The sequence below is a fragment of the Palaemon carinicauda genome, chromosome 12 (assembly GCF_036898095.1).
Source record: "Palaemon carinicauda isolate YSFRI2023 chromosome 12, ASM3689809v2, whole genome shotgun sequence".
Classification (NCBI taxonomy): Eukaryota; Metazoa; Arthropoda; class Malacostraca; order Decapoda; family Palaemonidae; genus Palaemon; species Palaemon carinicauda.
The window spans coordinates 141,827,987-141,840,732 of record NC_090736.1 but is presented as its reverse complement, the minus strand read 5'-3'; the positions used below and the strand labels follow the sequence as shown (position 1 = coordinate 141,840,732).

Below are 12,746 nucleotides of genomic sequence, written 5' to 3'. Positions count from 1 at the left end.
CAGCTCATAAATGGCAGAGGCAAGGGACAGTGACAATACCTTATTATTATTATTATTATTATTGTTGTTATTATTATTATTAATTGCTAAGCTACAACCCATATTGGAAAAGCAGGATACTATAAGCCCAAGGGCTCCAACAAGGAAAATACCCAGTGAGGAAAGGAAAAAGTGAAAAATAAAATATTTTAAGAAGAGAAACATCATTAAAACTTTAACAAAACAAGAGGAAGAGAAATTAGATAGAATAGTATGCCCGAGTGTACCCTCAAGCAAGAGAACTCTAACCCAAGATAGTGAAAGACCATGGTAGAGGCTATGGTTTGATTTTGGAGTGTCCTTCTAGAAAAGTTGCTTACCATAGATAAAGAGTCTCTTCTACCCTCTTCTACCTTAGCTACAGGACAATGCCCTAGAGAATTACCATATCTACTGTACATATGATAAGCGCACAATACCCCTCTCCATCCAAGCTAGGACCAGGGAGGGCCAGGCAATGGCATCTGATGACTCAGCAGGCATACCTATAAGCTCCCCCAAACACGCCCCCCCCCCCCCATCCTTGTCTCACAAGGATAGCGAGGTTGCAGTCACTAAAAGAACTATTGATCCCGAGCAGGACTTGAACCGAAGACTGGAACACGAGATGTGGCCAGGCGCTGGGACCAGGGAGGTCATCACCAGATGACTGATGGAAGCGCACAATGTTCTTCTTCAGCAATTACTTGTATAGCATTCGTGGTTTTGATGTCATTCCCAGAGTATTATTTTGAGATGATGATTGAAGAACTATATTCTAATTATCGAACAATTCTCAACTAAAATCTACCCGCAAACTACTATCTAGCTCGTGTCTATATAGAAAAAGGGACTTAACAAGACTTAACAACCAAAATACAGTAGGCTAATATACCTATCTCTTGAAGGAGAGAAGTTTACAGCATTCAAGGAAAATATAAGAAAATAGAACAAAAAATATTGCTCACAGTATAGTGGAGAGAAATAAGCATTGCTGTTTCAGTTCCGGTTTCATCAGAATAGATGCTCACCAGAACGTCAGCGGGGGGGGGGGGAGCCCGACCACAGCAGTTGCCTCCCCAGTAAACAGCTTAAACTCACGGTCCCGGGCTGGGATCGATCTGCTGTCATGCAAATGCTAGGTGAACACGTTACCACTGTACTAGCCAGGAGGCTAGGAACTGAGTCTATAGCTATCTTCAAGGGTATTTTAATCTGGACAACCGACTCAGACATTAATGTCACTGTTTTCAGTATCAACTTTCATATATATATACAGTATATATGTGTGTGCACGCGCGCGTGTGTATTTTATATATATATATATATATATATATATATATATATATATATATATATATATTATATATATGTATATATATATATATATATATATATGTATGTATGTGTGCGTGTGTGTATTTTATATATATATATATATATATATATATATATATATATATATATATATATATATATATAAGATCATAGGATCCTACTTCGATGTGCAATTATTGCATAAATACGAAAACATTTTTAGAGACGTACATACACGAGAGAGAGAGAGAGAGAGAGAGAGAGAGAGAGAGAGAGAGAGAGAGAGAGACTCCAGTTCTATTCAATGATTTACGACTATTTTCATTCTCCAGTTACCACCCTTTAAATGAGTGTTCGGTAAAGAAGTCATTTCATCATGTTACAAACAAACCATCAATTTATCAATTCCCAACAGCAATCACAGGATGCGCAGTTGCCCCTCTGTTGACATTGCAAGCAGAGGCAACCGGTCCACCCTCAAATGTTCCGGGAAATCAAATTCGACCAGTCACTGCCGGCAATAACATTTCCTACTCGTCTCGGATGGCCTGATCACCGTCTATGAACTGTATATATATATAGACCAAGGGTCTGGTGCATTGCTGCTGTTGTATGAATGTTATTATTATTATCGTTATTATTACTGGCTAAGCTACAACCCTAGTTAGAGAAGCAAGGTGCTAAAAACCCAAGGGCTCCAGCAGGGAAAAATATCCCAATGAGGAAGGGAAACAAGGAAATAAATAAACTACATGAGAAGTAATGAACACATACAATAAAACATTTAAAAAACAATAACATTAAAATAAATCCTAATATATAAACCAGAAAAACTTCAAAAACACAAGAGGAAGAGAAATAAGATAGAATATAAATCTTTCTCATTTAAGCAATACAAACTTCAAACACACAAGAGGAAGAGAAATAAGATAGAATATTATAAAATCTTTCACATTTAAGCAATACAAAACTTCAAACACACAAGAGGAAGAGAAATAAGATAGAATATTATAAATCTTTCACATTTAAGAAATACAAACTTCAAAAACACAAGAGGAAGAGAAATAAGATAGAATAGTGTGGGCAATATTTGTTTTGAACAAGCAAGATGAATCCAAATCTTTTGTTTGTCTACAGGCCAATCATTTTGCATTGTTTAGAAGTGAAGAATAGACCTACTTATTAAGCAGTATTTTCATACATTCCTGAGAACTGACTAGTTCCCCAACTGTTATCAGTTTCGAAACTGGAGAAGATGTACAAACTGATTCAACTTATCAGGACACGAAACGGGAGTAGTTATCCGTCCCTTTGGTTATTCACTTTAATTTGGATTGTAACGCTTGTGACCAAGAGGTGAAACAAAGGTCGCATGAACTCCGGGTGAACCCCTTCCTTCACTCTCATCTCCCTCCCAGCCAAGGACTAGATCCCTAAGTTCATCATCCTGAGAGAGAGAGAGAGAGAGAGAGAGAGAGAGAGAGAGAGGAGAGAGAGAGAGAGAGAGAGAGAGAGAGAGAGAGGGGGGGGAGGGGGAGGATTGAATCGCGAACTGGGAACCAGTCCCCAACCGTACCCATTTATTCGGTGATCACGTGGTTCATGTGCTCTCTCTCTCTCTCTCTCTCTCTCTCTCTCTCTCTCTCTCTCAACGACGAGCCCCGTGGAAGGAAACAGGCTCAAACTGCTCACACTAGCTGAGCTCAGTCAGTCCAGTGAAGGCTCTGTCGCCGCAAGTTCGTCTATACAAGGGAAGCTTACTGCTACTTTAAGAGGTAAGGAAGTTGGATAATGTCAATCAACTATTACTTGATATCAAATATGGTTCGCTTATGTCAAAGGTCCTTGTCCCGGTGCAATTGTTTTATGGAAAGATTTCTTCGTTCATATATTTGAATATTGAATGCAACGTTGGTTTCCAACAGACCATACTATATAAGTTTACACAAGAGTTTGTAGCGGTAACTATAGATGTAATATAACGTTAGTTACGACTAAACCCTAATTTCTGAGAATCTCTCTCTCTCTCTCTCTCTCTCTCCACTCTCTCTCTCTCTCTCTCTCTCTCTCTCTCTCTCTCTCAAACTAGCTTCAACTTAGTAGACGTTTTATGGAAAAATTATTATCAGTCCTGGAACTGTTGTATTTGTGGTGTATTAAGCTCACAACTGTTAACCTTTTCGAATTTTAAATTTCGAACATTATCAATTTTGATAAAGAAATTAAGTTTAAAAGTTAACCTGACGTTACTTAAAGGTGCGGTAGAGTTGAGTTAGCCTCGGGGCTTCAGTATTCCCAGATCCTATTGATCGTCGAATAGGAAACAAATTGTTTAAAAAATGCATATTTTCTCTACAAGGAGAATTACGAGAATTAAATTTCATTTTATCAATGGAATGAATCTTGAAATACAAAAGTGAACTATTTATATTTACAGGGAACAATGTAAACTAGTGAATTTATTTACATAAAATGTAAGCTAGTGAATTTATTTACAGGGGACAATGTAAACTAATGAATTTATTTACAGAGAATAATTTAAAATGAATTCATTTATAGGGAACAATGTAAACTAGTGAATTTATTTACATAAAATGTAAGCTAGTGAATTTATTTACAGGGGACAATGTAAACTAAAGAATTTATTTACAGGGAATAATTTAAAATTAATTAATTAACAGGGAACAATGTAAACTAGTGAATTTATTTACAAACAATGTAATCAAGTGATTTTATTTACAGGGAACAAATTAAAGTGAATTCATTTACAGGGAACAATGTAAACTAGTGAATTTATTTACAGGGAACAATGTGAACTAGTGAATTTACTTACAGTGAAGGATGTAAACTTGTGAATTCATTTATAGGGAACAATATAAAGTGAATTCATTTATAGGGAACAATGTGAACTAGTGAATCTACTTACAGGGAACGATGTAAATTAGAGAACTTATTTATAGGGAACATTGTAAAGTGAATTGCTTTAGGGGAACAATGTAAAATGAATTCATTTACAGGGACCGATGTAAAGTGAATTTTAGTTTACTTATAGGAAATAAACTGAATTAATACTAGTTTAGGTATGATCTAGGAAAATTATATCTTCATTTAAGGAAACAAAATAACCATATCAGGAAAGCTAGGACAGTGAACACCAACATCCCATTTGAAATCATTGTCATTGTTATTATTATTATTATTTGCTAAGCTACAACCCTAGTTGGAAAAGCAAGATGCTATAAGCCCAGGGGCACCAACAGGGAGAAAATAGCCCAGTGAGGAAATGAAACAAGGAAAAATAAAATAATTAAGAACGGTAACAAGATTAAAATAAATATTTCCTATATGAACTATAAAAACTTCAACAAAATAAAAGGAAGAGGAATTAGATAGATTAAAGAAAATATCTTTATAAATCACCGAAAATTAATTACCACCTTGATCTTGAAATCTTTTTTTAATTAGATATCATAAGAAAATAGCTAATTTCGAATATTAAAAAAAGAAATTAATCATTATCTGCCACGAAAGAAACTGACTCTACAAAAAGTTGTTTAATTGGAAATTAAAAAAAGTGACTAATTTCCTCAAATTGGAATTAAAGTAAATTTAATTCGGATGATAATGGTGAAATGCGTCATTTTTTTTATTTCTGTTAAGGGTTTTGTTTTTTTATTGAAGTTTAATGCTTAGTAAAATCATTTAAGAATGGATTATTTAATGAAGAACTTTAAGAGAGTAATAATTTGGATATATTATTACTTGCTAAGCTAAGACCAGAGTTGGAAAAGTAGGATGCTATAAGGCTAAGGGCTCCAACAGGGAAAATAGCCCAGTGAGGAAAGGAAACTGGTCGAATAGTGTGCTTGATATTAATACATAAAAAAATACTTATAATAAACTTCATTTCAATTCGGAACTGGAAAAAAAAAACAGTATTGTTTTGTCTCTTACAATAATTTTCTTTCAATATTGCTCTCGGTGGTTTAATTTTTAGTTAACATATTGGATATTTTCGTTAGAACTCGGTAATATCAGCTCTCTCTCTCTCTCTCTCTCTCTCTCTCTCTCTCTCTCTCTCTCTCTCTCTCTCTCTCTCTCTCTCTCTCTCTCTCCTGTTGTTTACTCAATAGGTTATGCTTTCATCTGAATTTCGATTTTTTTTTGGGGGGGGTCGTGAGTCAAAATCAGTCACATTAGAGGGTAGAAATACTGCGCGTTATGCTAAAAATAAGAACAATTTCATGTGTAAAATGTAAAGGAACAGAAAAAAACCGTTGAAATGAGCAGTGAACAATTATATATATATATATATATATATATATATATATATATATATATATATATATATATATATATATATATATATATATATATATATATATATATACATAAACGGTACGAATATGATATATACTTTAAATATACCTAGACTAACGGACCTTGTTTGCACTGTTAGAAATTAACCAATACGTTAAATATAAATATCCTTTAGGCCTACAATGAACTTTGGCTATTTATGTTGATAAACGATAAGGAATATGATATCTGACCCTCTTCCATACGCCTTCGTTATCAGAGTGAGAGATGCTGTTATCAATACGAGATTCTGTATCATCTGGGTTATGAACTGATCGTTATATTTTATATTTACTTTATAAGAGTCTGAAAACCTCACTGTTTGCATCGATAATATAACCTCATTATTACATATAAGATGAGTTTGGGTAGATCTACCATTAAAAGGTACTTGATAAAATAGTAAATACATTTATTAAGTCAGTTAAGTGGGTTAGTTAAATTCAAAAATTGATAAGTGTATCGAAAGCTGGGACTTGGTTGTTTATTATTATTATTATTATTATTATTACTACTACTACTACTACTACTACTACTACTACTACTAGCTAAGTTACAGCCCGAGTTGGAAAAGCAGGATGCTATAAGCCCAAGGGTTTCCAACGGGGAAAATTAATCCAGCGATTAAAGGAAACAAGGAAATGAATAAACTACAAGAGAAGTTAAAGATTATTAAAATATAAATTCGCGCAAACAAAATAATCCAAATAAACAAATATAAGAGTAAAGTAAAAAAAAAAAATAACGCAAACGACGAGGAACTTCTCAAGATTCTGAGCCTGAGGGTTTGGAGTTAATTGTGTAAATTGAATTTAACTGGTGTTGGGGAGAAGGTTAGGAGATGGGGCAGAATATTCAGAAATTGGGAGAACCGGGCATGAATAGTAGTCATCTACGATTCAGTTCCATCCTGTTCGTAATACTAGGCCTGCAGTTAATTTTAGTAGTCAGGCCTTCTCCATCATGAGGCTCAATACTACACAGTACTCTAGAAATTTTATTCCAGCTGTGACCAAGTTGTGGAATGATCTTTCCAATCGGGTAGTTGAATCGGTAGAACTTCAAAAGTTCAAGCTTGCAATAAATGTTTTCATGTTGAACAGACTGACATAAGTCTTTTTATAATTTATATATGATATAATTTGTTTTAATGTTATTAATGTTTTTAGAATATTTTGTTTTAATTGTTCATTACTTCTTATATCGTTTATTTATTTCCTTATTTCCTTTCCTCACTGGGCTATTTTCCCCTGTAGGAGCCCCTGGGCTTATAGCATCTTGCTTTTCCAACTAGGATTGTAGCCTAGCTATTAATAATAATAATAATAATAATAATAATAATAATAATAATAATAATAATAATAATAATAGTCGACTCTGACCACGCCATTAAGAGAAATATATATATATATATATATATATATATATATATATATATATATATATATATATATATATATATATATATATATATACACAGTATATATATATATATACACAGTATATATATATATATATATATATATATATATATATATATATATACTGTGTATATATATATATATATATATATATATATATATATATATATATATATATATATATATATATATACACAGTATATATATATATATATATGTATATATATATAAAATATATATATATATATATATATATATATATATATATATATATATACAGTATATATATATATATATATATATATATATGTATATATATATATATATATATATATAAAATATATATATATATAATATATATATATATATATATATATATATATATATATATATATAATATATATAAAATATATATATATATCTATATATATATAAAATATATATAATATATATATATATATATATGTATATATATATAATATATATATATATATATATATATATATATATATATATATATATATACATATAGCAGTGAGGGTCTAATCTTGTCTTGGCAAAACATCACGTGCATATGTAAATCCAAGTTCAGAAGGTCTTATTATTCATTAGAAATTATCGATTGTGACAAACTTCAGATATTGTCTATTTAAAGATAAATATCTACATCTGCCTCCTGAGAAAAGGGTCACGTAATTTGAGATCTGTAAACAGATAAGGAAATCAGGGATTTGATTTATCCTGAGTCCCATATCTTCTGACCTTTATCACCATATCTTCTGACCTTTATCATGATATCCGTTATCGGCGTTGGGCTTAAACTTGTTTTGCCAAAACGTCATATTTGTATGTTGATCCAAATGCAGGACGTCTGGTTATTCATAAATAATCTATAGTAATAACCACTTTTATATACTGTGTTTATCAAAACAAGCAAATGCAATACACAGAGACAGAAGTTGACTCTGATGCAAATAAGATTAAACAAATATTAAACATCCGACTTAGGCAATTAAGGGTAGCTATGATGATGTTTATATATATAGATTTTTGTTGTTTTCCAAGATCACAGCACGAAACCTCTCTCTACTTCTTCTTCTTCTTCTTCTTATTATTATTATCATTATCATTATTATTATCATTATTATTATAAGCTAAGCTATAACTATAGTTGGAAAAGCAGAATGGTATATGCTTAAGGGCTCCAAAAGGGAAAATAGTCCGGTGAGGAAGGGAAACAAGGAAATAAACAAACTACAAGAGTAGTAATAAACAATCAAAATAAAATATTTTAAGAACAGTAATAACATTTAATTAGATCTTTCATATATGAACTATAAAAACTTAAATAAAATAAGAGGAAGATAAATAAAAGAAATAGAGTGCCCTCAAGCAAGAGAACTCTAATCCGAGACAGTGGAAGCTCATGGTACAGAAGCCAAGGCACTACCCAAGACTAGGGAACATTGGTTTGATTTCGGTGTTCTTATAAAGATAATTATTTAAATTATTCGTTGAAGCAATCAAAATTACAGGGATCGTAAGTTTTCCAGTGATGTGAAGTGCAATGGAAATTATGTGCTATATTCATCAAAATTGAGGAATTGCAAAAGATGAGAGAAGATTTGAATAGAGAAAGCAGAAATGTAAGACTAAAAATTAATATGAGTAAAATAGAGTATTGATCAATGAAAATGCAGACAACAAATAAGGCTTTAGGACAAAACTCTGGAGATTGTTAATGAATATACAGTATATACTTAAGAGAGACAGTAAGTGTTTCCCCAGGACACGAGACAGAAATTAAAAGAATGATAAGCATGGGATGGAGAGCTTTGGGTAAACAAAATGAGATTATGAAAAATTAAAATGCCACTTTCTCTAAAAAGAAAAGTATTCAATAAGATGGTCCTACCAGTGTTAACTTATGCATCAGAAACTTGCAGACTTACTAAAGCCTTAGAACATAAGCTAGTTACAACTCAAAGAGCTATGGAAAGAATAACAATGGGATTAACACTAAGAGACAAAAAGAACATGGATACGAGAAGAAACTAAAGTAAAAGATATTCTAACAAGATGTAAGAAAAAGAAATGGACATGGGCAGGACATATAATGAGAATAACAGATAACAGATGAACATTAAGAATAACAGAATGGGTCCCTAGGGATTGCAAAAGAAGCAAGGGAAGGTAGAGAAGATGGTGAATTGAGGAACCAAGAAAATTTGTGGGTATAAACTGGCATAAAAACATCATAAACAAACTTGAGTGGAAAGACATGTCTGAGACCTTTCTTCTGCAGTGGACTAGTTTTGGCTGATGATGATGATTTATATAATACACGTACACACACACACACACACACGTGTATATGTATATATATATATATATATATATATATATATATATATATATATATATATATATATATATATATATATATATAGATAGATATAGATATGTGTGTGTGTCTAAGCATGCATATCTTCATTTGTGTCCCTAACCCCTGGCTTCTTAACTATTTTCTATTCTTTCACAATCATATCACATTATTTCCTTTCACCTAGATCGAGCAAAACTTCCTGTCACAGATTATTTATGAACATGAACGGAAATTATGCTATATGACGATGAATAACAAAAACGATAAGAAATGAAACACCATTTTAAGGTCATCTATTTTTAAATTTCCACAGTAATGTTCTATTTGAGAACAAAAGACATCATCCTAATTCAAATAATTCAAGGGGCTCTTGTTTTTAATGGAAATTCTTAAATCTTACAGCCCACATTTGGAGGTACAGTATATGTATTGTGTGACTAGTTTTTATAAATAACCTCCATAAGGGTTGTGGTGGCCGATGTGGTAACGTCCCTGAATGGTGAACGCTAGACTGGGGTTCGAGTGCCGCTCAAACTCGTTAGTTTCTTCGGTCGCTGCATCCTCACTATCCTTGTGAGCTAAGGATGGGGTGGGTGGGTTTGGGGGAGCCTATAGATCTATCTGCTGAGCCATCAGCATCCATTGCCTAGCCCTCATTGGTCCTAGCTTGGGTGGAGAGGGGGCTTGGGAACTGATCATATGTATATATGGTTAGTCTCTAAGGCATTGTCCTGCTTGCTAGAGCAATGTTACTGTCCCTTGCCTCTGCCATTTATGAGAGGCCTTTAAACCTTTAAATATGTAGCTTCATATGTGTCACCCGAGATCTAATGAGAAAAGTAATCCCCATTGCCATTTGACTGTTTTATCAGGTGCAGAATGCATCGGTTAGCCTGGCTGGTTCTGCTGTTTCTATGCAGCAAAGTTTCAGCAGATACACCAGCGAACTGCACCTTCGATGATGTCCAGGGAGAGTGGCTCTTCTACGAAACCGAGAGGACGGGGGATGCCACGATTGACTGTGATAATATGGGTAAGTTCTTGATAATGTCACATACTGCTTCTTAATAATCAATTGGGTCAATTAGGGGATTCTTTACATTTCATGAAGTAATTGATTTAAGTAAAGCACTATGTTGTCAAATTCTGTTAGAGTTCAAATTAAGATATGATTTATTTTTTATGACCTATTGTTCATAATACATAAAACAATGCAAAGTTTAACTGTGATATTCTTCTGTTAAAATCCTTTAGTTATTTAAAGTCGTTCTCATGTTTCAGATTATTATTTGTGGTCTATAGTCTATTTTTTAATAAATCATAAAAAAAAATCATAATATAATCAGGCTGGGAGGAACATAGAGAGGAGACGTCCCCTTTTTTTGTTTCATTTGTTTGATGTTGGCTACCCCCCAAAATTGGGGGAAGCGCCTAGATATATATATGTATAAAAAAATTTCCCAAGGAGTAATTTTAGTACTCTTAAAAAATCCAATATAAATAGTTATAATTTATATCTCCTATAAAATGCAGAATTAGCTTAAAAATTTATCTCTGAACTAAACAACTTCATCACCATAAACCTATTCTATTAAGATGTTATAGTTTAATATCACAGCCATGGAATTGACAGCCCAGTTTACATCAATAAAACTAACTACACCAAAACAAGGAATCCTAATATCCTGTTAACTTTAATCATAGGTTATATTTATCCCCTGAGAACATTAAATATCAAAAAGGTGCTACAGTACACGATCAATTTTATCCTTTTGTGAGCTGTACCAAAGTCCCTTTACAACTATGAAATCAAAATTATCCCACTTTTCACAGGATATTACTATATCACTAATTGATTTCTACAGCACACATGATCCCAAGTTTTAACACACTACCTGAGCTAAAGGCCAGGTCCACATGTGTTTATAATATGTTGTATATAATACTTTACCACTCTCACATATGTTATACTTGATCAATTTTATTTATTGATTAACAAATGTAATATTCCATATTTCCTATTTTTCTTTCTTTCTGCTAAACCTATAACTTAATCACTCTATTTACAATTGGAGTTTCTTTTGATTGATGGGAATACTGTAACACAATGTCCTCTCTAGGATATACTATAACATTCTATTTTTCACTATTCATTAGATGCGTTAGGTAAAGCCGTCTTTCCAAGAGAGACAGGAAACAACTAAATATTGTACCTATTGTATACAACAGGTCACAAACTAAAGACAAAGCATTTAGTGTGGATAAACCTTCAATTGTTGTATCCTACTAACACAAATGATTAAATCCTTGAGAGGAACAATCAGATTTAGGAATGGATAGATTTATGAACTTGGGCCATATGGCCATACGCCGGAGCCCCAAAGGACATACGGCCTTAATCTGGGGATGCAAAGGCCATTCAGGATCCAGATGCAACAAAGTATCAGTTGAAGGAGGTTGGGCAGCATGATAGAGAAACAGACGCTAAGCCAATAACTATTATAACTAATACTTAACTATTTTTTCTATGCATTTAGGACCAATTATCTACAAGATGACAGTGAAGCTCATGTTCCCTAACATAGCAGAAGATGAGTATGGAAACAGAGGGACTTGGACTATGATTTACAACCAAGGCTTTGAAGTCAAAGTTTCCGGAAGATCTTTCTTTGCATTCTCCTACTACGAGCAGGTTTGTAAACTGAAGATGAAACCTCCGTGTATTTTTAATTCATAAAGCAATAGTATTCCTTTTCAGTGTTGTGAATATTCTAAGTAAATTTTGTACTTAAAAAACTTGAAAGATTGTAACCAGTAGACTAAATAAAGGGTATAATATTTTCATTACAGACTGGAAATGAAGTTGTTTCCATGTGTGACAGAACCTTCACTGGCTGGTCTCGAGATATTACAATCAGAAACTGGGCATGCTACAGGGCACAGAAGAAACAACCATCACCACCAAAGGTCCAGACTCTACAATTAATGGCAGATGTAAGTTTTTTCTATGAGGCCTTTTGCATGCTCATACTACTACTGTATACTATTTTATATATATATATATATATATATATATATATATATATATATATATATATATATATATATATATAAATATATATATACAGTATATATACATATATATATATATATATATATATACATATATATATATATATATACATATATATATATATACATATATATATATATATATATATATATATATATATATACATATATAT

General features: G+C 32.3%; 1 protein-coding gene across 1 annotated transcript in view; it reads left to right on the top strand.

Annotated features, from left to right (window-relative positions):
* The first annotated feature begins 2,957 nt into the window (after positions 1-2,957).
* Positions 2,958-12,746, top strand: part of LOC137651312 (dipeptidyl peptidase 1-like) — a 32,899-nt gene continuing 23,110 nt past the window's right edge. The window contains exons 1-4 of the mRNA XM_068384580.1: positions 2,958-3,110; positions 10,374-10,534; positions 12,039-12,193; positions 12,352-12,495. Coding sequence (XP_068240681.1) covers positions 10,381-10,534; positions 12,039-12,193; positions 12,352-12,495 — 453 coding nt within the window. The 5' untranslated portion in view covers positions 2,958-3,110; positions 10,374-10,380. The remainder of the gene's footprint in view (positions 3,111-10,373; positions 10,535-12,038; positions 12,194-12,351; positions 12,496-12,746) is intronic.